Below are 22,040 nucleotides of genomic sequence, written 5' to 3' on the forward strand. Positions count from 1 at the left end.
GCTTTTTCCATCAGGTCTCAAGCACCCTCCATGCAAAGTGAACCAAACAGGAGCCATTTTTAAAAAACCACATCAATAGTATTGGTGTGGAACGTCTCCCAGGCTCATCACCTACTAGACAGGGTCTAGCCAGCCTGGTACACATCCCTATCTGGAGAAGTCAGAGATTGAACCTGGGACCGTATGCATTGCATGATCTAAAGAGAGTTGCTCTAGGCATTTCCTTTTTGTGGTCCACCTCTCAACTCTAGGAATCAACTCTTTATCATTTTAACCTTTCCTTTTCCCAATTGTATTTCCTTTTTATCCATCCCCCCCCCATTGTAGCAGGGGAAGGGAATATGTAGCTCTTTCCCTCACACCACAGTTCCATTGAAAACCATCCCTTCTAACATTGGGAATGGGGGGAAAGAGTGACTGCTTGCTTGACTACACAATGCTATTTTGATTTCAGATTCTGGAAGCAGAGTCACTAGCTTGCTTGTAGAACAGCAATGACCAGTTGCTTACTAAATCATCCACACCTGGAAGTACCCTTTGACCCAAGTTTCCAGTTCATTCTCCTTTCTCTGTAACTTGTTTCACTACTGTCACTTCTTTTATGGAGTAAACTTGGTGACGAGGGATGGGATTGCTGGATGTGCTGTGCATCTGCACCCCAGTCACTGCTTACTGAAGGCTTTTCTCAGCCTCCTCCACCCCTCCTGCTACCACAGCCTTGTATCATGAGTAAACAGGCTTGCTGGCGGGAGAGGCTGAGTTAAGATAATAAACTGAGATAATAAACTGACGTCAGGTGAATGTAATAGGTTTGACAAGGAGGGCAGCTATATGTTTAGTGTCACAGAAGGGAGAACAGCTCTTTGTGAGTGTTGGTTGGTTGTTTGAAAGCAGAAGTGTTTATAGGCTGGTGTGGTGCTGGATATGAGAGCAGTCCTTAGCCTCTGAGTCACAGGAAAAAGGGCATAGTGTGTTAGATTATGGGATTTGAAATCTGAGTATCTTTTTTACTAAGTAAAAACCCTGAATGTCTAAAAATACCACGATAGTTTGTTTTATAAGGCATGGCCAGGATAACATGTCCCAAGTCCTAGAAGGAATAAAGAAGAAAAGCATAGTCATGAAAAGTTGGACTGCTGCGGTTTTCTATATATAACTGGAATGAACTGGGTTTGAGGGGTAGTTTTATAAATATGGATGCAAAGACGCATTTCACTTCTTGGCAGTGTTAACCTCTCAAGTTGAGCAAGAGACTCTTTATGCTGTGTGTGTGTGTGTGTGTGTGTGTGTGTGTGTGTAAAGGTGGGCCACATTCGCTTCTAAGCAACCTTCCAAGGGCCACATGCCAGTGGTGGTCAAAAGTGGGCAGAGCAACAGATGTGAATTTTGCCTTTGTACAGAGGCTAGCTCCTACACATACACTTAGTACCCTCTATCCAGACAAGCTGGAGGTGTCTGAGGACACATTCCAGCCAGGCAAAATCAGGTTGAGAAGCATAAACAGTGAAGGGTGTGACCTGGGAGAGTTCCAAGGGCCAGGTACAGAGAGGCCTGGGGGCCACATTTGGTCCCTGGTGCTGAGGTTCCCCATCCCCAGTCATGGATGCCATGACTTAAACCTTAATCTGAGCTACAGAAATGCAACACTTCCTTGAAGAATGAGACTGGTCTATTTTAAAATGGCTTGGATTTCTACAAAATATTTCTGCATAGCTGGATTCTGTGAATTCCCCTGAAAGTTACCCCTGAGTAGTAACTTTTAATTCTGGTGGTTAAAAACAAATGCACAGCTGGAAAGTTGCACAAAAGAACAAAGCACCTTAAATGTTCTTTAATTACCATGTCTTTGTTCACGTTTAAAATACATTTCCGTTTTAAAAGCTAGCTATTCCAATAGTTTCTGTTTCTTCTTCTTCTTCTTCTTCTTCTTCTTCTTCTTCTTCTTCTTCTTCCTCCTCCTCCTCCTCCTCCTCCTCCTCCTCCTCCTCCTCCTCTTCTCCCCCCTCCTCCTCCTATTTATTTAAAATCTCCATCCATCTGGTGAGAATAACTCATATTCTGGATTTATGATGGAGTGAAAGCATCTCATTTGCCAAGGAGGCAATTTGTTATGGTGGGAAATCATTCTGTTGTGATAGTCGTGTAAGCAAAATATTTTATTCTGGGCAAATAGTTTATAATAGTATTAATTAGAACAGAGATACCCAAACTATGTGCCAGAGCACAACAGTGTGCCAGGAGAAAACTACTATTGTGCAGAAAAGACTAAAAATCCATTACTGGATCCATTCCCGTCACTTGACACACAAATGGCCTCTTTGACGTGAAGTGCCTTCCATCAGCCAGGGAAATAGTTCAGAATGGTGGGAACTCATGGTATAATTCAGAAACCTCATCCTGAATATATGCAAGGGAATGCTATATTTTATAAACATTGGTTACTTCTTACACTTTGTGCCTTTAAAAAAAACAACAACAAAAAACAGAATGGCTCTAAATTAGTCATCTTCTAAGTGCATATAATGGAATCTCTTTGAAAACCCCAATTTCACACCTGACGCTATAACGGCAGTTAAGCTCACCGCAATAAAGGCATGTGATATGACTGGAAGATTAAATAGACATGTGTATTTAAAAATCAATATCAGTTTTGAATGCTCAGACTCAGTAATTCATTGTGTGTGTTTTTTTCAGATGGGAAAATAAAGCTGCCTTTAAGAAATGCAAAATACCATGCTCTCACCCAAGAAAACAACAGCCCGCTGTAAGTAAAAAGATGTTTGGTGTAAAATGTCACACACATTATGAAAATTTAATACAATGGGGAGCTTCTTGTAAGCTGAATCATAACTCGGAATTCAAGTGGGTGGGACTTGGAATTTTAATCACATTTAAATCTTGTAAATCTTTGTTGAAATTGTTTTGTTTTTGTGTGAGGAAAAATACTTTTTAGAGATTACAACTTGCTCAACTTGGTGACCTCCAGATGGTGTTTTGACTATAACTTCCATCAGCTACAGCAAATATGACCAACGTCAGAGACGGTGGGAGCCGTGATCCAAAACTTCTGAGGGACAACATATTGGTCAAGGCCGCTCCAGAGTGTGGCTCACCCAACACAAAACTGATTCTTTCCATAGGGATGATCAAACACATGAATGGATACTCAAACAGACATTTTGATCCGTAGGTCACCATTGGTCTTGCTTGGATGTGACACCATGGTTTAACATTAACAAATATGAGCCTAGGGTTGACATGCTCCTTCCTATATCTCTTCTGGTGCAGCCACAAAGAGGAGTTTGGAGTATTTTACATAAGTTTTTGATTAACCACAGCTTGGCATAACATCCAATCCCAAACAAATGTGTGGTTAATCTTTAAAGGTAAAGGGACCCCTGACCATTAGGTCCAGTCGCGGATGACTCTGGGGTTGCGGCGCTCTTCTCGCTTTATTGGCCAAGGGAGCCGGCGTGCAGCTTCTGGGTCATGTGGCCAGCAAGACTAAGCCGCTTCTGGCAAACCAGAGCAGCACACGGAAACACCGTTTACCTTCCCGCCGGAGCAGTACCTATTTATCTACTTGCACTTTGACATGCTTTCAAACTGCTAGGTTGGCAGGAACTGGGACTGAGCAACGGGACCTCACCCCATCGCAGGGATTCGAACCGCCAACCTTCTGATCAGCAAGCCCTAGGCTCAATGGTTTAACACACAGCGCCACCCGCGTCCCTATTGGTTAATCTTTACTATTGTTTAAATAAGTCAGCTTGAAAACATAGTTTATTCATTTGGCTCGTTTCAACAAACGCTAAAGATAAACCACCATGTAAGAGTTGGACGGTACACCAAACTGTGGTTAATCTAAAACGGAGGTGGAAGCTTCTGATCTTCTTAAAGCTGTGGCAGAAGAATGGAGCATTTGAGTTTGAGGCTCATTGTTAGTATAAAACATGGTCTGAACATAGTCAATGTGTGTGACACTGCCTGCTTGTCTGGAGCAAAACCATGTAGTACTTTGTGCAAATTCTTTGACTGCAGCCAAGAATCAAGACTCTTACTAAGTGGGTGTTTTTCATTGACATAGGCAGCTTTAGGTTATGTAGATTAGACCATAGCCCTCTTCTGACATTTCAGCCTGGACACATAAGGGGGGAAACCTATGGAGGGATCAGAAGGGGGGAGTAGGTAAGTGGCACCAGACGTGTCTGCTCCACCCTCAACCTTCATGTTTTTAGGGTAAAGGTCTGAAGCAGGCTTGTGTGTTTTTCTGAATGTGCTTGCAGGCCTCCTCATAATTGTGAACCCTGATAAACTATTATCATTTTGAAAGCTTCTAAAATATATGGTGAGGTCTGCTGAAGCAAATGGTCGCCTGTTAAAATGGTAAATTAATTCTTCTTTAACGCTACCATTAAAATCATTTGAGCCTTTGCTGTTGAAATCAGCATTTAAACGAACCTAGTTTGGAACCTATTTCAGATTGTGTTTTGTTTTCATTCTGCCTTAGCCTGCTGTCATAAGGGCTGCAAGTGAAGGCGACACTCTATTTTGGTCCTTCATCAAGGCTTTGCTGTGATCAAACAGTGAAAAGAGGCGTCTTCCCCATGACAACATGTCAGCAAAAGATATCAGCCCCCGCCATGGTGCAAAATCCCGCACTGTGCAGCGGGCCTCAACTATTGATGTCACGACTGACATGTTAGATTTGTCTCTGGCAGGTTAGTATCTTTTCTTCCTACCTGTGTCCTCATGGTTGTATTGAATTCTTAATTTGTCTTGCTTTTCTGTTCGAAATTCTAGTTTTTTAGACAGTCCCCTCCCCCCTGCACCCAGTCCTGGTAATGAAAAGATTAATTTGGGAACACACACACTGTTTGTTATATTTGTATTTTTTCCCCATGTTATAAGCAGCAGGCACGATACAAGGACAGTGGGGAGGATAGTAGATTTGGGAGCAGTATAAATAAGAGAAGTGAGTGGAAGTGAGAGCTGGGCCATAAAGAAGGCTGATCGCCAAAAAATTGATGCTTTTGAATTATGGTGCTGGAGGAGACTCTTGAGAGTCCCTCTTGAGAGAAGATCAAACCTATCCATTCTTAAGGAAATCAGCCCTGAGTGCTCACTGGAAGGACAGATCCTGAAGCTGAGGCTCCAATACTTTGGCCACCTCATGAGAAGAGAAGACTCCTTGGAAAAGACCCTGATGTTGGGAAAGATGGAGGGCAGAAGGAGAAGGGGATGACAGAGGACTAGGTGGTTGGATAGTGTTCTTGAAGCTACCAGCATGAGTTTGACCAAGCTGCAGGAGGCAGTGGAAGACAGGAGTGCCTGGCGTGCTCTGGTCCATGGGGTCACGAAGAGTCGGACATGACTAAATGACTAAACAACAACAACATAAATAACAGACAGAAAAGTGTTAAAGAGACAGAAAAAAGAGACCAGTCAACAATGAATTTATGTCGTTATAAACTTTTGTACCTTTGTAAGTTCTTCCCATAGCATTGCCTTACAATTTTTGAATGAACAATTTTGCATCAGAAGCTGCAGATTGGTCCTTCATCCAGATAATTACTTCATGCATGACCAAATGCTTTTATATGCTTAATATGATCTTTGACCATTTTTCTTTGAACACCATTAGGCCTTTTATTTTCTCATTCATTCTGGAAGTGCTTTGAAGTGTGTGTGTGTGTGTGTGTGTGTGTGTGTGTGTGAGAGAGAGAGAGAGAGAGAGAGAGAGAGAGAGAGAGAGAGAGAGAGAGAGTGTATACTATTTGAGATACATAAGATTGAAGTTCTAGGTGAACTATTTACACAGTTATTTGAATAAGTGAATAAGTGTTTACTTTTTACTCTATTTACCCCTAAATTGTCTTTGCTCCTTAATGAGAGCGTAAGACTATTTTAAAAGGAGCAAATTGACTTAATCTATATATCTTTATACACTTATGCTAATCTTTGTAATTTGCAGGTAACAGCCAAGATCCGGATGAGCCAATCTTAGAATTCAGTTTAGGTGAGTAGTTCCGTTGTCTGGAGAGGTCACTTTCTGATTCGCACAGAGAAGCCGTTTTCAAGGGAGCCCAGTGACCGAAGCCCGCAGCTGTATTGAGGCAGCACTGGGTGTTGACATTTTGCGCCCCTAACCATTTTGTGTCCGGGGCAACTGCCCCGTGGCCCTTTCCCACACTGTGCCACTGAGGCAGACAAGTGAAAAATGGGCTTCCCTTCCCCTTTATACTTTGCATATATTTGCGTGACATGGTGTGTAAGCCGTATTGTTTCTTTCCTATAGCTTGCAGCGAGCTCCTTACCCCATCGCTAGATAGAAAGCCAAATAGTTTTGTAGCAGTGAGTGTAACTACACCACCTCAGGCATTCTGGACAAAGCATGCTCAGACAGAGATTATTGAGGTAAGTAATACTACATTACCCGCTGTGCCAGCCACAGCACCACCAGTTAATCTTAGCTGATACCAAGTTTTCCAAACGTAACTTTTTCTCTCCTTTTTTTTTTTAATTGCAGGGAACAAGCAACCCAATCTTTCTAAGCAGTATTGCCTTTTTTCAAGACTCTCTTATTAACCAGATGACACAAATAAAACTTTCTGTATATGATGTTAAAGATAGATCTCAGGGAACTGTAAGTCCGATTCACCAAATGTCTTCTCTGTCATTCATGTTCAGTGTAAACAAAATGTTGCATATGCCTTTGGTCTGAGGTACACTGCCTGTTCTCCCCCTTGAAGGCCAGCACTAACAGTGTAATCCTAACCTTATCTACTCAGAAGTAAGTCTTGTTGAATTCTGCGGGGCTTAGGTAAAGGTAAAGGGACCCCTGACCATTAGGTCCAGTCGTGACCAACTCTGGGGTTGCGGCGCTCATCTCGCTTTATTGGCCGAGGGAGCTGGCATACAGCTTCCGGGTCATGTGGCCAGTATGACTAAGCCACTTCTGGTGAACCAGAGCAGTGCATGGAAACGCCGTTTACCTTCCCGCCAGAGCGGTACCTATTTATCTACTTGTGACGTGCTTTTGAACTGCTAGTTGGCTTACTCGGTGGGGCTTACTCCTGGCTAAATGGAGTTAGGATTGCTTTCTTCGTGCTGGGGTCAGGAACTTGAGGCCTGAGGGCCAAATCCAGCCCTCTCCATCCAGCCCTCAGGAGTGTCTGCAGGCCATGCCTCTCCTCCACATCACATCTGTCACTGGCCATGTTTTTAGGCCTCCTTCATGTGCTTTTGCTTGGCTGGAATGTGTCCTTGAACTGTGACAAATCCTCTTGCCTGGATTGAGGATGGAGAGAGGGGTTTGTGTAGACATTTTAGCGAGGCTAAAACATAGGCCACTGTACAAAGTAAGAGCCATATCTGTTGCCCCACCCACTATTTTGCCCCTGGCTCCGCCCACCACATGTATGTAGTGCCTGGAAAGTTGCCTATGAAGGAATTTGGCCCTTAGGTTGGAAAAGGTCCCCACCCCACAACGCCTTAGGAGATGGTATTGTTAAATGAGCATTCTAAACATGTGCTTGAAGATGCTCATTTTGGGCGACATCCAGTGATTCCCTTCCTCTGATGGAGAGTGGGAATCTGTGGATCCAACTGATTAAAAATAACCATGCTTGTAGTTTCTCTCTCTCTCTCTCTCTCTCTCTCTCTCACTCACACACACACACACACACACTGCCAAATTGTAGTTTATAAAACTAGCCAAGGCTTGGTGTGATGTCTGAATTGATAAAATATGGTATGTATGTAATCGTCTAGCAAAGCATAATCCCAAAGCCCTGCTTTTGACATTGCAGCCATTGTTCTGTCTCTGAAGACTGTTGAATCCTAGAGACAGAAGTGAACTTATGAACCTGAATACTGCACTGATAGAAAATGAAGGTAGACAAGCCACTCTAAATTGTGATTCGAGTCTTGCAGGCTTTGGAAGGTCAAGCTATCATTCTAAACTATTGCTGGTGCATTCTATATTCTGGCACGATGTCAGTACAGACCCAGAGAAAGTGAGAGGCTTTGGTTTCAGACATCATCTTGAAGCCATAGGAATGAGCTTTGTAAATAGAAATTAGAAACGTTATTAGTTTAGGATTAAAATGTCCTCTGCGTTGACGATACTTGTCTTTTCCAGATGTATCTATTGGGTTCTGTGATGTTCACTGTAAAGCAGCTGCTTAAGGAAAGGAACCATAGGTTGCATTTAACACTAAGGTTTGTGCTCCATTTTTGTTCATTTGAAAAGAATCAGGCTTCCACATCTGTGTTGTACTATTGGAAAACTAGGCCATTTAACTGCACGATTGATGCTGTTTAAACTTGGGTCCTTTATTGCACCCCAGTTCAGAAAGTGAAGTGTCCAGGCTTTTAGGGCTATAAATACTCAACGAGACATTTTTTTAATTTTGTGTTGTAATGAAATAAATATTGGAACTTCAAAGTTTCCTCTTATCTCGAGTGACTGTAAGACAATTTAATGTTCAGCACAAATCTTGCACAGGGCAGAGACTTTCTGGTAATTCTTGTCAGTAGAACTTTGGTAAAGTAGAATATTTGTTTTATGATCTTCCCCACCCAGCATAAAAACAGAGACTTGAACACCAACAAGTAACCTCGGGAGTCTTTTTCATGTGTTACTTGTGCGGTGGGGCAACCATTGATCTAAAGTATTATTTTAAATCTTCTAAAACCTCATTCTTCAAAGTTGTATGTGTTCCAAACCTGCACTTTAATAAGTTCTGTGGGTTTTTGTATTTTGTTTACACTTAGAAATGAAAGCCAATTTCAGGGCATGTCAGAAAAGCTAATTTAAATGTGTATCAGTAAGCCAGCTCCCAGATTCTGAAGGAATATAAAGATGTAAATGCAAAACATTGGTAACGATTCTGTTTGGCAGAGCTTTCATAGATCACAATGACAAGGAAATTGCATCTGGCAAAGTCAGTATAAGTTTTCAGAAGTGTCCTTCTGCACTTCAACCTCAACATCAAATTAATTTTTTTGAATTTTGGCTGAGCCTTTTGGCTTAATGCCAAAGCAGATGCAACTGCATTTGCTAGTATCCCTTCTCCATTACATGTATTTCCTATTTCCCCCTTCTATTTCCCCCTTCTCTTCCCGCTTTGTTGCCTGCCCTGTATTTGAAATGCGTACTGTAAACTCCTTGGGGCAGGGACCTGTGCGTTTTGCTTCTGTAAGGCCTGTAAAGCACTACAAAACTAGTACTATAAGCTCCAAGGGCTGAGAGAATGATTTTACCCAACCTTGGATTGTGAGATGTTACAGAATATCCAAGGCTACACATATCCATGCATTTAGCATCTTGCTTATATTTTAATATTTTTATATAGCAGGTCAAGTGTTGGATCCTGATCTTTTAGCTTGAGTCTCCATTTATGTAGCTAGAAAGAGTTAATGACAGAGGAAGCTGTAAGAATTGGGGTCTATAGCCGGATGGCATAGTATGTGCAACAGCAACCAATCAATAGTCCTAGCTGATGGATCGCAGCAATGATGTGTGTGTTGCAGATCTGCTGAAAGTGATCGTGTTGGTAACATTACAGTCATAGGATGGCAAGTGGAAGAAAAAACAGACCAAAGGCCTCCAGTTACCAGGTCTCCTGACACCATCAATGGAAGGGTGAGTGAATATCTTGCCCTCCTTCTCAAGACAATGCTGGAAATAAAAGATGTGGTTGATGATCTCCTCACCACCTTCTTTTACACTTTCCCCAACCATCCTCAAGGACAATTCACACTGTGTTGCTGTTCTTTTAACCCATGGGGCTGTTCAGACCTTACTTGGGTGCAAGCGTTCAGGGGGCAAGCATACTGTACATAGCACAGCAACCAGTCCCATGACTGTAGTAGTTGTGCCACTATAATATCAGGAAGTATATCTGGGATTTTATTCAATGCTGATGGGTATCTCATTGCGGAACAATAATTTCAGAAGTATGTATCTTGTTGTCAATTTTTATTTTTCTCAAAATAAGCAGTGATCACCTGTGAAGATCACCTGTCAAGACCAGAATTCCACTGGGTGTTATAAAAGATTATCACACTGACAGGTGGCAGAATATACACAAATATCGCTCAGGGTTTCTTATGCTGTAGCTGTGTGTAAAACAGCCCTGAATGCTACACATTTATCTGATAGCAGATCTTGTTGAAAATGTCTCAGAAGTAAACAGTCCTCTATAGCTCAGTACATTTTATTTTAAAAAAGTCAGTGATGAAGCATTGCGTTTTATGTATTAATACTATTCTCATTTTCTTCAGACTGTGCTGTCAGTTGATGAAAGTTTAACAGAATCTTTAGGAATCCGATCCAAATATGCTTCATTACGGAAAGACGTGTTGTTAAAATCCGGTAAGTACCTACCTGTGCTGCTCATTGATACTTCCGGATCCCATATAGCTCAGTGTTCCAGCAAATGACTTCCTAATCTTCAAATGTATGCTGAGTCAGTCTTTTGACTGCATTAAAGGAGTTGGGTGTATCTGCATTTGTTTTAACTGATGTGTCATCTTGACGACATGCATATAAGTAGATGGGAACAGGGGTGCACTGCTGATCTAAGAGCATAAGAACATAAGGTGAGCCTTCTGGGTCAAACCAATGGCCCATCTGGTGCAGCATCCTGTTCTCACAGTGGCGAACCCAGAGGCCAGTGGGAAACCTGCAAGCAGGACCCAAACACAAGAGCCCTCTCCCCTCCTACGATTTCTAGCAACTGGTATTCAGAAGCATTAGAGACTTTGGTTGCAATTTCTGATCATTTGTATTAGACTCATATAGTGTTTAGTGCCATTGTTATTGGCCATTGTGTTGTGTTATTTTGTTCAGCTCCAACTGAGCAGAGCAGAGCAATCATGGCTGGTAGTCATCAATTGCCCTCTCTGGCATGAATTGCTTAATCTTCTTTTAAAGCCATCTAGATAGGTGGCCATCACTGCCTTAATATCTTCCAACATTCAGCTGCATTGGATGTCTATGAATTCCAGGGTTATGAGAAAGAGAAAACATTTTCTCGCTCCCCTATGCCATGAATAATTTTATGAACTTCTGCCATGTCGCCTCGTACAAGCCTTTTCCCTAAGCTAAATATCCCAACATCTCTCCTTGTAAGGGAATTGCTCTGTCCTTTATCATTTTGGATGCCTTTTCCTGAACCTTTCCACACTCCACAATATCTTTTTTGAGATAAGGCAACCAGAACTGTCCTTTCTTCATGATCCCTTGCAGTGAATTCTTCACAGCTGCTGCTGCACACTGGGTTGAAATTTACATAAAACGATAGATAGATGATAGATAGATAGATAGATAGATAGATAGATAGATAGATAAGCAAGCAAGCAGTACTAGCAGAGTTGCAGCATAAAGTTTTTGAGGCAAAATGTCTTGCAAGGTTTCCCCCCAAAAACATCACTGGAAGCAAAAGTTAGTTTTCAGGGGCAACCGTTGATATGTTGTGTGATCTAGAGAAAGCGTATTTGTGTGTTGCTTAAGTGCTTCTCTGCATGCACAGGGAGGCATGCCGTTTTTTGCTCACAGTTGCAGTGCCATGTGCTGTATGAAACACTCTCTGGAAGGGCTTCTGTTAGAAGCACATGGCAGCCCACATTCACAAAGAGCTGCAGGAGGAGGAAGGGAAGTCCTTAGAGCAGCCTTCCCTAAACTAGTTTTGGACTACAATGCCCATTAGTCCCAGTTAGCAGGTCAGTAGTTGAGGATTATGGGAGTTGCAGTCCAAAGCATTTGGAGGGCACCAGACTAGGGAAGGCTGCCCTAGCTAATGCACATAAACCTTTGGATCTCGGCCACCGTTGTATCACTGGCTGAAGACAGAGGCAGCTCACAGCACTGGGAAGACACTTCCAACTCTCTTCTAGAAAGATATATCCACAGCTGTTTCTGTCATAACCAGCAGATGGAATGCTGATAAATCCTTTTGTGCCTCTCCCTGCTTGTTTTGTTTCCCAGCCATAGGAGGAGGCAAACTGCCCTGCAGCCTAGCTGCCTAAGATAGGCGGAGGGTTGTGTTGTGAGCTCCCTTTCCATATCACATCTGCTTTCAGTCATGTTTCGTCAGCTGGGGATGCACTTGTAAGGATGATGCAACAAAATAATTGTGTGTGTGTCCGTATACATACTCCATTGAGGCTCTTTTCTATATAACTTCATCCTGTGAATTCATTCTGAGTGGCTTGCTGCAGAGTGGCAAACTAAACAGAATTGCTTATTTTTCAGTGTTTGTTGGACACAGAGCATTACTCATCCAGACGCTTAACTAGCATCATCTATGCTGTTGCTCATAAAGGCTTCCTTTCACCAATATCTATGATTATGGTAGCACTCTCCTTGGACATCCGTGCTGGGAAGCTAAGACACCACCTGGAAATGAACAGCCACACAATTTATGTGATTGTGTGCAGGAGAAAAGTCCAGGTCATGTGACATGGCTGAGGCTTGGATTGTGGGATCAGGATTGCCTGCAAAAGTGTGATCCCGATAAAGCTCATTATGAAGCTGTTGGGCATCTGCATTGTAACCCAAATATACATGTCTATGACTAGTCTAAGGGACGCGGGTGGCACTGTGGGTTAAACCACAGAACCTAGGACTTGCCGATCAGAAGGTTGGCGGTTCGAATCCCCGCGATGGGGTGAGCTCCTGTTGCTCGGTCCCTGCTCCTGCCAACCTAGCAGTTCGAAAGCACGTCAAAGTGCAAGTAGATAAATAGGTACCGCTCCGGTGAGAAGGCGCACTGCTCTGGTTCGCCAGAAGTGGCTTAGTCATGCTGGCCACATGACCACTGTACGCCGGCTCCCTCGGCCAATAAAGCGAGATGAGCGCCGCAACCCCAGAGTCGGCCATGACTGGACCTAATGGTCAGGGGTCCCTTTACCTTACCTTTATGACTAGTCTAACATTTTTAATGCACATTTTTTAAATAAAAAAATGCAGTATATGGAAAAGTGATTCAAGAATTGATCAGACCTCAATTTCTGCTTTTGCTGTGGTTGTTTGAATATGTGCACTGGGTGGGGGTGGGGAATTAACTAAGTGTAATGCTGTTACAATAATCTTTTGTATGTTTTGGTGTAATAGGCCATTTGTGATCTCTGAGCCTCTTAACAACTTTGGTGTTAGGGGAATGGAGTTTGTATAAAAAGATAGCAAATTATGTCTTTTAACATTTTAGTGTTTGGAGGGGCCATTTGTCGGATGTATCGCTTCCCCACCACTGATGGGAACCACCTGCGGATCTTGGAGCAAATGGCAGAGAGTGTGCTCTCCCTACACATTCCCAGACAGTTTGTGAAACTGCTACTTGAGGAAGATGCTGCCAGGTAAATCCCACCACCACCACCACAGCAGTCCCTATAAAAATACTTTACACCTATGCTTTTGAAGTTATTAAGAAAACAATATATTGTATGCAGCTTCGTTGTAAATACCTGCCCCCACAGCTCTGCATTTCTGACCCACTCTCCTAACCTGCCTTGCAAAATCTTTTGAAGGAGTGTTGCTAGGAACGTCAAAGTCCCAGTGGCACAGACCCATTTATGAACTTGCAAATTTAGGCTGATTTCCCGAAAATCAACAACAAATTCTGGTTTGGGCTGTCTGAACTGTCATGGATTGTTTTCAGCCTAGTTAACTGTTAGGATGTGATTCCCTTTTGTCTTCCTGTGACTGAAAGATGTTAGCAGCTTTGTCAGTTTATACTATCAGATAACTTTTTGATAGATATAATGATAATCTGGCTAGCTCAAATGGAGTCAGGACTCAGGATAAACAGAGTATGCCATGAGAAGTGCTGCTGTTGCTATTACATTATTCAGCCGCAGTTCTATAAAAAGCCAACCTCAAGCTTTGAGGTAAATCTTTAATGAGAACTGGTTCCCATGGCCTTTTACTGTTTTGAAGCTCCTGGCGTTACACAGCCTAGTTGAAAAGTTATTTTAAAGGTGATGAAATATTATTATATTGGAAACTCTGATTTCTGCATACATCATCTGTTGCCCATGTTGCTTGTCTATTACTGTGGTTTGTTGGACCTCAATTCATTTAGAGGTCACTGGCTACTTGACTCCTTTTGTAGTAGCTTTGTATTGGGTTAGGAAACTAAATTAGGGCAATGGCAAAAATTAGGAGGCATCTACACTAAAAACATATGTAAAGCTCAATGAAGGTATCACAGGAAACTCTCTTTGGACACATCAGTTTTCACTGATTTGAAGAGAAGCAAATATTGCTGATAAAAACATACTTGTGGGTTTGTGTCCAGCTTCATCCTATAGTCAGTCATAGTCAGCTCTGTATCGGCCAAGAAACATTTCCCGGTGTTCTCCCATACCTCTCTGTATTTTTTCATTTTATGTATCTCTCTAAGTTGATTGGTAATACTTTTTAGCTTGTTCACTGTTGTCATCTGAACCTTATTTGGACGTTCAGGTCCCTCACATGATTAGAATTGTGTGAGGGAGAGGAGGGAATACACTGCCTATCCCCAACCATGAATCATATCCCCTAGCTCTCCATGTGTCGCCCATTTGATAAACTAAATTGATCCTAAATTGCACGTGGAACTTCAATAAGAACAGCAGGCTTCCTGCTGCAGATGTTCTCCTTCCAACCCAAGCAGGATGGTGGGTCAGGATGGACACAGGTGTCACTGGGAACATTGAGCATTTCTCTGCTTTTCTTCTTCTTGTGTATGGAAGAGAAGTCCTGAATAGGGCACTTTTCCATGAGTTTTGGGCAAGTATCTTTGAAACATTTCTTTTTAAGAGTTGGGAAGGGCTGTGTATCTGTGAACATGGCAGAGAAGCAAACCCTCCTGGCAATGGGCTGGGAAAAGAGAAGAGTGGCACAGTCTGGGAATAAGGTTTTTGGAGTGGCCCATGGCTCCTCAAGCCCCAAACCTGCTTATGTTTCAGCAGCAGTTTTTAAAGTAGATGACTGCACCATGGTGGCGGCTTCTTTCTCCATCCATCCTGCTCTTCTCTCTAGTCAAATGCTATGCCTGTGTATGAAACCCAGCAGTATTTGGGCATATCTAGTGTGCAGGGTGGAAAGGTACAGACACATTTCCTAATTATGCATAGCGGAACATTTTGGGGTGGGTGGGAAGTCGGGCTTAGTCCACTGGGCTTTGTAGAAAAAAGGATGGCTTTGGATACTAGTAATGATCAGTGGTCCTAATTCTTCAGTCATGAAGGGTTATGCATTGACAATATACTGACATTTGCGCCTTTTGATTCCTAGTAACACAGATGTATTGAAAACATTTCTCAAATCTTACTCTGCATGTGACATTTCAAAAAGGCTTAAATGAGTTCATTGGCATCACAAGCCAAAGAGGAATGAGAAGAAACAGGATTTGCAGAGGAGGGAAATGACTCAGGGAGGGTTGCTGAGTTTGATGGAACCACATGAGTGAGAAGTGATCTCTTCCAGTGCTTGACACAGAGCCAGTCACTCTCGTTTTCACCCCTCCAAAGAATGTGTCACTTACAATAGCAAACTCGGAATTGATTTAGTTTCCACAGGCAGAGTGCCATCAGATGGCTAGGTTTTAGGCAGGCCTGTGGGGAGCTTGTCTGAGGCCCAGGGTGCGGGTCTTGTTAGAATAAAGTTATAAACGGAAACAAAAAAGCAGTCAGTCCCTGGCAGGGTCTAGCTCCCTTCCCCCAGCCCTCTGGCCACCTTAGTCCTCCAAGGCCTAGGGCAAGTGTATCTGGCTGCCTGCCCCCTTGCACGGGCCTGGTTTCAGGGTCCCTCCAATTCTGTCTCCTTTCTCCTTTAAAAAGGGAAAACCTCTCCTTCTGCCATTTTCAGAGTAGCAAAATATGCTCACATGGCTGCTATAGGTACCTCTGCAGGGCAAGTTAGGTTGTCGGTCTGGCCTGTGTTCCAGGCCACATTTGATGGCATGCAAGTAATGTCTAGTTCTACCCATTTCTGTGCTCAGTAATGATGCTGAGCTGTGGCTATGGTGCACTTGAAAATATTGTCCTGTTGCAATGCTTCGATTTTAGCGCATGTGCCACAGAAGTGAGGCCAATCCAGCTGGCAAACCAAACGGAATGCTTTTTGATGATATAATAATCACACAAGCATCAACACTGCATGTTTCCTGTTTCTAGGATCAAACTTAGAGGCATTTGTAGAATCAGGGTTTTGAGCTTCTTCCCAAATGTGGGGACACCTGTGTGGTTAGCCTCCACGAAGTCACACAAGAGATGGCACAATGCACCAAATGCATTAGAATGAACCTGTAGTTTTGTCTGGTTTAAGGCAAGTATAAGCATTGGCTGTAGTCTTTTGTGCAGATAGTATATTGTTCTGTATGACTGTCAGGTGTAACAGTGCCACAACAACTTTTTTTAAAAAAACAAACAAAGGAAACCAGCCCAAACTTGACTAATGTCTCAAAATGGCACTGATGTGCTTGAGGAAGGGGCAAGTAATAGATATGCTTGAAGGCAGATTTTGCTTTTTGTTGGTCATACAACCAAATTAATAGCATCTCCCTGTCTTTTGGGGTGTTTTTGTGTAGGGTTTGTGAACTTGAAGAACTGGGAGAGCTGTCCCCTTGTTGGGAAAGTCTTCGTCGGCAAATAGTTACTCAGTACCAAACGATTATTCTAACGTACCAGGAAAACCTCACAAATCTTCACCAGTACAAAGGTAACTGACATCTTTACCACCGCCTCCATAATACAGAATGCATGTTTGGAACTATGTTTGTATGATTATTTTTAAAACACCTGATGTAATGTATGATTCAGCTGTTCTCTAGAGAAAAACGGTTAAACTGTGGGCACATCCTATTTGCACCACAGATGTAGTGCCTGGGCGTGGAGCATTGGCACTAAAAAAGTTCTGTTTCACTCTCCCTTCCACCTCCATCTGTGCCCAGACACATGTGTGGGCAACTGGGTAGGACATAAGGAAGTGCATGCAGGACCAGCCCTAGCACTAGGCAGAGGGAGACAACCACCTCAGGTGGCAGATGCTAGGCGAAAGAAGCAGTTCCTGGCTCTGCCTCCTGAGCATCCCCAACCCTTCCCCTTTGCTGCCACTCATCTCCTTGTTTCCCTTATTTACCTTGCTTCAGAGCATACTATCCTGTCACTAGAGCTGCAGGGTTTAACTGCCAGTCCAGTAAGCTTCTGTATGTGAAATGGGGAAAGGATGTTCTCTTATCCTTCCTTTCAGAAAGAAAAACATATTGGGCATTTTCCCTGCAACCCTATCTAGCCCACCCTTCTCTGTTCAGTGCAAGTAACTGGAGGGAAGGCTAGCTTGAAGATCTAAGAGATTTTCCATTCCCTGAATGTGCATCTGTTTATACCTTGCCTTTTGATGCAAACACCAAGGCAGCTCACAAGGAACAGTAAATTTCAAACAACTGGAAAGTGACACTAAAACCACAAGGGAAAACAATGACAGCAGATGAAAGCAGCAGCAGAAAACCATTGAAAGAATCCTGATTACCATTAAAAGCACAGAAGAACAGCAAGGACTTTGCCCGGAGCCTAAAAGAAATATGAGGTGTGCCCATCTGCGTATGTAGATGGAGGAAGAAAGAAAACAGGGCTTTGAAGGTTCCTACTGGAATTCTCCACCTGTGGTGCAAGTGGATTGTGTACCTTTAACTTTCCTTACCTCTGTTTATCTGGGTTTTTGACTTCAGAATTCCATTCTTTAAACACAAAACTAAAAGCTTGCCACTTATTGTCCAACCACACCATCCTAAGTTTCCATGATTCTCTGGCGCAAGCCAGGTGCCTTAAATATGCAGTTAAATGTAGTTTAAATGTATGGTGTGGATGTCGCCGTGTGATGGGACTAGCATCATCTGTTTAAACAAAGGACTTACTCAGTTGCATGGGGGGGGGAGATGGAGTTCACTTTTAACAGCAAAAGTGAGGGGTGCTGAACATTCCCAACATTTCACTGCATACCGTCCATCATTTTCAAAGAGGCCCTTTAGGAAATCTCATTGCCAGTACAAACTTCATGCTGCAGTTTTTGTACTGCAATTTGCCAACATTTTTTTCTTAGTGGTTGCATTTTTATGGACTCAGCATGCAGAACTCATCTTCTTTATATCCTCAGGTCCATCGTTCAAAGCAAGTAGCCTGAAAGCTGACAAAAAGCTGGAATTTGTGCCCACAAATTTACACATACAGCGAATGAGAGTCCAAGATGATGCAGGATCAGGTATTTTTTTCTTGCTCATATATCCTGTAGGTTCTATTCTATCTCTCTCTCTCTCTCTCTCTCTCTCTCTCTCTCTCTCTCTCTCTCTCTCTCTTGTGTGTGTGTGTGTGTGTGTTTGTGTTTTCCCAATCCTTCACAGAGATGCTGTGTTTTGAGCTTGCAACTTTTTCATGCAACTTATGTGCTCTACTACTGAGTTACAGCTTTCATTTTTTTGAAAAAAGGAAGTTTCTAGCCCTCCTCCAGAAAAAGTTATGAAGTGAAATGTGCGGGTACTTCAAAGCATTACTGTGAAATGAGCCAGCCTGGTTGCTCCTGCTTGCCTGTGTTTTTAGCCAACCAGTGAAACCAGAGCTTTGATAAGTGAATTGTTTAGAGACCTGGCATTGGAACCCCTGGGTTCCTAAGGGGCTGCTCTTTCCCCCTCCTCTTTAGTCTACTTCTTCTGCTTTTGCCTTATTTTCTAGTCCTCGGATTCTCCATAGTTTGCCCTTCCATTTCCCCCCTAGCAATCAGGATGCATCTTTCCTGTGTTGGGTTCATCTGAGATCAGGTAGTCTCTAGAAGTTATTTTCTGCAAATACTACTACATACTCAGCGTGAGTGGGTTTTAAAGACCCCTCTCTTCCAATAAAATGGCAACTGCAATGTATGAAAATTCGCAGAATGTCTACTGTTCTGCAGGAGTTGAAGGCTGAAGCCCAGGCACTCATTAAGAATGCACTGTTTAGTTAACTTACAGAACAATTATATACTTGTCTTTTCAGAAGCAAGTCTGTGTTTAATAAGGCTTACACCCAGGCAAGTGGTTTAGGGGTGGCACTGGGCAAAAGTACGGGTTTTGTGCCTTTGGCAGCTGTATGGCAGGCAGGAACTCAACAAGGTTACTCCTTTCCTAGTACAGAAATGTGATTATTAACGTGACAGCACTTTCTCTAATTTGTGTTATGCTGTGCCCCCCATGGCAGCCGTTCTGTTACTGGTACCCCACAGCACTCTCTCAGAAATCGAAATGTGCCCACTGGTCTAAAAAGCTTAGCAACCCCCTGATATATTAGGTGCTTTTCAAATTACATTCTTGTAGTACAAATTCTCACAGGCTTGCAGTCCAAGTCTGGATGGTGGGTATTCTCCTTTAAACCTCTCCTCCTCACTTTTGGCTTTGTTTAGATCAGAACTATGATATTGTAACTATAGGAGCACCAGCAGCTCACTGTCAAGGCTTTAAGTCTGGGGGCCTGCGGAAAAAGCTGCACAAATTTGAAGATGCCAAGAAACAGTAAGTAGATTGCTTGGTGGCTGTCTGCCCCTTCCTGTCGCCCCCGGTTTGGTAAAAAGCATCTAATACCTTGTGTCTTTTTTTATTGCTTCTACATATAGGAAGATTCAGTCCAAAACCACGAAGATTAGAGCCAGTTTATGGAAAGAGTTTGACAGAAGAAGATTTTCCCATTTTTTCAGCCAGTAATTTTACTTCAGTTTTAAGTAGATAGATAGATAGATAGATAGATAGATAGATAGATAGATAGCTTATGACAGCTTAATGAGCTATTGTATATTTAATATAAGCATTAGCCTTTCTGTATAGATGTGTAAAAGGTTTGACTGTCTGTGTAGATTCCTGCAGTCCCTAAGTTTGACCTAGGCTGTTTTTACTCTTTGATCTGAGCAGCTGAAATCAAATCAAAGGATCAGAAGTCTGTGGGCAGCTCCTGGGTCCCTGTCTGCTCCTTATACTGCTACGGCATCACCATTTCCTGGCAACTGCATTTTTACTGTGTCTACTCCCTGTAGAGGGAGAGGGATGTTCAGGGAACATCCTGAAATAGTCTAGAAAATTGGTCTTTAACCTTTCTCCTAATTTTTCAATCTAAAGGTTTTTGAAGATTCTTAATGACTGTCTTTATTGAAGCTTCCCAATCTGAAGTCAGATGGGAACATGGCTAAACTAATTTTCCTAGCTTCTGTCTCTGTCATTTCCTAATAGGTGCCAAAGACCTTTCTTGAGAACATGCTGAAAGAGCGAGACTCCCTATTCTTTCTTGGTCTTTTAGCAATCATCTTAGGTTCTGTGAAAAGGAAATTCAATCAGTGCTGCTTCTTCTTTTTTTTTTTAAGAGCGAGATAGTAAACTCTGACCCTTTTTGGAGTGGGCATTCCTACTATATTTTCTCATTAGAGAGCAGAAACCTTTTGTATTCTATAACTGCAGGAATGGCTTTGAGGAAGCACACTCTCTGGTTTCCTCTAGCAGCTGGTTTGTATGGAAGACAGAAGAGATAGGAGTGATTTACACTTCTACTTTCTGTGTTTTCGCTATAAAATTTAAAATACGGAAGGTAAATCTTAATCCTTGGATGAGATGCTCGATTCCCAGAGGGAATCGCTAGTAAACTGGCATACTGGAATTGCCACAGTTCTGACATTGCTCCCTGTCTACACCATAATACAAAAGGTTAAGTCTATACATGCCTGAAGGGGGAAAAGGTACTGGGAAAATGTCAAAACGCATATCCATAGAAGTTTCTTAAGCTGGCCGGAAGTGTCTCAGATGCAGCATAGAGATGCAGATTCCATCCTTGTCGTCTTGTGGTCCCCACAGTCAAAACCAGAGAGGAAGGAGGACAGCAGCCAGGTGGGCTGGCTTCTAGTTTTGCTTGTTTTTTGAAGCTGGACACTATTTGTGCCGTTTCCACCCTTTCAGGTTTAAATGGTTCAGTGGTAAACCAGTCACCCAGAAAGATAACAGCTGCACGTGAGGAATACATGCAGAAATTTCCTTTTAGAAAGCCACTCTACTTGAAACCACTATGGAAGACATTTCATATAAGTGTGCACCTTACAACCAATTCTCCACCCCACCCCGATTGTGCTACAGTCAGACCCATGTTTTTATCATAGCTGGAACTCCTGGCAAAGGACTGGCTTTTGGGGAACATACCAGATGTCTGTACTAGCTGTTGTATCACTACTATTACTTGATGTTGTATTTTGCAAAAACATATTTGTATGGAGAAAAATATGTGGCAAAAGTCTACACTAAACTATAATTATTTGATCTCTGTTGGTTTTAAGTGACTTATTGTCACTGCCACATCAGGTATCGTTTTTAACCAACAGATGGTGGTCCAGTAAATATAATTATTCTTCCTGCTGGTTCTGTTGGTACCTGGGAAGAACATGGGCGCTGCAGTCCTCTAAATTTTTTGATGTTTAATATGTTGTGGAAACGTTGCATGAATAGAGGATGGGTGGAAGGAAGCAGCGCAACTCATTGAACTTGCTGCTTCTCCTTTATTTCTCCTCCTCTATAATATCTCCAGTCCTTCCTGTCTTCCTGCCTACTAGAAGTCTCCTGGTCACAGCAAGGAGGGAGGTGGGGTGTTGTGAGGTCTGCATAAGGGTTATTAATAGTGATGAGGGGAATTGTTCAGTAATTTACACTGCCCAGAACAATAACAGAAACCAAAACACAGCTATCCTTTGGAATTTGATCTTCTAATATTACAGTGCAGTTCTCATAACAAAAATGTATCAAAGTGAACTGTGTATAAAAATACATATATGAGTGAACATATACAAAACTGCATTACATTAGAGGAGATTGCTTGCAAAAATGTGTGTTGGGGGAAATGCATACATAAATCTGTATATTAGAATACATACTAAAATACCGATAAATTTCCATGATGTGGAAATCTGAACTTATTATTGGAAAAATGAGAAACCAAAATGGACCTATATATCCACCCCAAGCTATTAAGCAACCCACACTTGGGTCAGGATTGAA

At 42.5% G+C, this 22,040-nt stretch overlaps 1 protein-coding gene across 31 annotated transcripts in view; it reads left to right on the forward strand.

Moving 5' to 3' along the window:
* Window positions 1-22,040, forward strand: part of INPP4A (inositol polyphosphate-4-phosphatase type I A) — a 105,551-nt gene that overhangs the window by 50,286 nt on the left and 33,225 nt on the right. For 17 of the 31 annotated variants that reach the window (XM_083610533.1, XM_083610543.1, XM_083610525.1 and 14 more), the window contains exons 3-14: window positions 2,695-2,764; window positions 4,511-4,721; window positions 5,975-6,019; window positions 6,299-6,417; window positions 6,530-6,646; window positions 8,144-8,223; window positions 9,538-9,649; window positions 10,291-10,381; window positions 13,218-13,365; window positions 16,581-16,711; window positions 18,146-18,250; window positions 19,421-19,529. In XM_083610533.1, the coding sequence (XP_083466659.1) occupies window positions 4,616-4,721; window positions 5,975-6,019; window positions 6,299-6,417; window positions 6,530-6,646; window positions 8,144-8,223; window positions 9,538-9,649; window positions 10,291-10,381; window positions 13,218-13,365; window positions 16,581-16,711; window positions 18,146-18,250; window positions 19,421-19,529 (1,163 nt within the window). In that variant the 5' untranslated portion in view covers window positions 2,695-2,764; window positions 4,511-4,615. Of the gene's footprint in view, window positions 1-2,694; window positions 2,765-4,510; window positions 4,722-5,974; window positions 6,020-6,298; window positions 6,418-6,529; window positions 6,647-8,143; window positions 8,224-9,537; window positions 9,650-10,290; window positions 10,382-13,217; window positions 13,366-16,580; window positions 16,712-18,145; window positions 18,251-19,420; window positions 19,530-19,630; window positions 19,715-22,040 lie in introns of all 31 variants that reach the window. The other 14 variants (XM_083610549.1, XM_083610554.1, XM_083610528.1 and 11 more) reach the window with 2 other exon arrangements.

Source organism: Podarcis filfolensis, assembly GCF_964270895.1.
Source record: "Podarcis filfolensis genome assembly, chromosome: 4".
Classification (NCBI taxonomy): domain Eukaryota; kingdom Metazoa; phylum Chordata; class Lepidosauria; order Squamata; family Lacertidae; genus Podarcis; species Podarcis filfolensis.